Here is a 2426-nt window from a genome sequence, read left to right on the forward strand (position 1 = left end):
TTTTCTGCATAAATCATAATTTCTTTCCACTGCATCACAGTGAGACTGGCGAGGCCACTCTGCGTATCGTAGGTGTGACCTCAGAGGATGATGGCATGTACACCTGCATTGCAACGAATGACATTGGCAGTGTGACATCATCAGCCAGTCTCAGAGTGTTGGGTAAGATGTGTTCCCATTAAAATTGGCAATGCAAACAGTCCACCTGGTGTTTCAAAGAGTATTTGAGCAAGGCTTTGAACTTAACTGAACTGTCTTTCACAGGAACTACTAGTGATGGAATCCGGGTCATGTGGAAAGACAACTTTGAGTCCTTCTACAGTGAGGTAGCAGAGCTGGGCAGGTGAGACAATGGGAATTTATGCACATAATTTTGATATCATATGGATTCCCTTATAAAACCGAGGCAGCATTTCAATTGTGTTGATGTTGTTTCTCTCTCTTAGGGGAAGGTTCTCTGTAGTAAAACGCTGTGACCAGAGGGGATCAAAGCGCACCGTAGCGGTCAAGTTTGTGAATAAGAAACTCGTGAAACGAGACCAGGTCACCCACGAGTTTAGCATCCTACAGAGACTCCAGCACCCTCACCTAGTCAAACTACTGGACACCTTTGAGACCTCCAGCAGCTATGCACTGGTCCTTGAGATGTGAGAGCTCACACACGCACACACACTTTAATATCAAATAGACTTTTTCACACATGTTCATGACCACGTGTATTGTTTGACTGCACAGGTCTGATCAGGGCCGTCTACTGGACTACATTGTGAGCTGGGGGAACCTCACTGAGGAAAAAGTGGCCTTTTACCTCCGAGACATTTTAGAAGCTTTGCAATACCTGCACAACTGCAGAATAGTTCATCTGGATTTAAAGGTCAGTGTTATTGTTTATGCTATTGTCAATATGTCAATATTATATATTAGGGATCTGGCCGATCAAGTAATTTTTTAACTGATCATATCAGCTCTCCTCAGCACGATCCTTTTTTTATGTCAGCTGTCATGCTGGTGTCATGAAGTAGGTGGCAGTATGAACTATTAAACCATTAAAAGCTCAAACGTGCATGCCGTGCGGGAACCAGGGAGGTCCAGTGTTTCCCACAGACTTTGTGGCAGCATATATATGCAAATCCATTCTCTGCCTCTGTGAGCAAGAGATAGAGGTTTCCCCGGTAATGGGGAAACGCTGCGTTATCAGACATTACATGCAAGATGAAATGAAAATGACATCTAAAATTTTCTGAAGACAGTCGGATTCCTTCAGAACTACAGTGATATAAAAACACCTGTACTGGGTTTCGATTTTGAAACGTGCAGTGCTCATGTTTATTCAACGAAGTCAAAGCCTTTTGGAAAATCTATTTGTAGCGGTCAGTTTTGATATTGTGGCGGGCCGCCACAAATAAATCAATGTATGGGAAACACTGGAGGTCTGTTCTAGTGCCTCTCACACTTACGAGCTTCTGTGTTCAGTGTATTTGATGCACACTTTTGTAATGATCACTCATTCATTTATCCTTTATTTTTATCTGCCGTCAGACTATCTGAGAATTCATAGTTATAACTTGCTTCGGATTTGACTGATAGACTGACACCGTGAGCTTCATGCTTTCTAACCATATCTCCACATTTTTCCCTTTATGTTGCAATTAGTCTGCTTACAGATATAATAATTCTGCATACATATAAAATACAAGATGTTTATATCAGTAGTCCCATATTCATAATTGTGACCACATTTCCAATGTCTACCATTGTAGCATGTTTACATCTACAGTGTGTGCGTCTTTATATAGTGTGTGTATATATATATATATATATATATATATATACTGTATATACATAGAGAGATTGTATCTTATTACAGGGCTCGACATTAACGCTTGTCCACTTGTCCGGGACAAGTGGATTTTGTGAAGGGGCAAGTGAAAGAGAATTTTACTTGCATGACCGGACAAGTAACCTGATTAAAATTTTAATAACAAACAATAACTAAGGCAGCACCGAAACTTTGGCGAGAATGATTCTGACTTTACTTTCAGTGAAAACGGTGACTAATAATGGCTAATGTATTGACCGTATCAAGGTCGCATCAGTTGACTCATGGAGAAATCAAAACTATAAGCGCAACAGCACACAAAAAGAAACAAACATGAACAAACATACTGTGGTAGAAAAAAAAGATAAATATTCTATATAATATATGCAACATCACACGACCAAGAGTGTTTTCCAGACTTTCAGCACGATTGCAAATGTGATATTGATTTTATACAACTTTAGTTCAATAAACAAGTAATATTAACTGACTTACATTTTAGACACATTATTGATCGTTTTTGCTCCATTTCGCTTACGAAAATAGTTCTAAGCAAAGCCACAGCAGAACAGTCGCGCATCTCCGAGCAACACACAACAGTGTTTTG

General features: G+C 39.9%; 1 protein-coding gene across 12 annotated transcripts in view; it reads left to right on the plus strand.

The window, feature by feature from the left end:
* Positions 1-2426, plus strand: part of LOC107696598 (triple functional domain protein) — a 114035-nt gene that overhangs the window by 106359 nt on the left and 5250 nt on the right. For all 12 annotated transcript variants that reach the window (XM_016497025.1, XM_016497030.1, XM_016497021.1 and 9 more), the window contains 4 exons: positions 41-162; positions 265-343; positions 447-647; positions 736-874. In XM_016497025.1, the coding sequence (XP_016352511.1) occupies positions 41-162; positions 265-343; positions 447-647; positions 736-874 (541 nt within the window). The remainder of the gene's footprint in view (positions 1-40; positions 163-264; positions 344-446; positions 648-735; positions 875-2426) is intronic.

Source organism: Sinocyclocheilus anshuiensis, unplaced genomic scaffold, assembly GCF_001515605.1.
Source record: "Sinocyclocheilus anshuiensis isolate Anshui unplaced genomic scaffold, SAMN03320099.WGS_v1.1 scaffold590, whole genome shotgun sequence".
NCBI classification, from domain to species: domain Eukaryota; kingdom Metazoa; phylum Chordata; class Actinopteri; order Cypriniformes; family Cyprinidae; genus Sinocyclocheilus; species Sinocyclocheilus anshuiensis.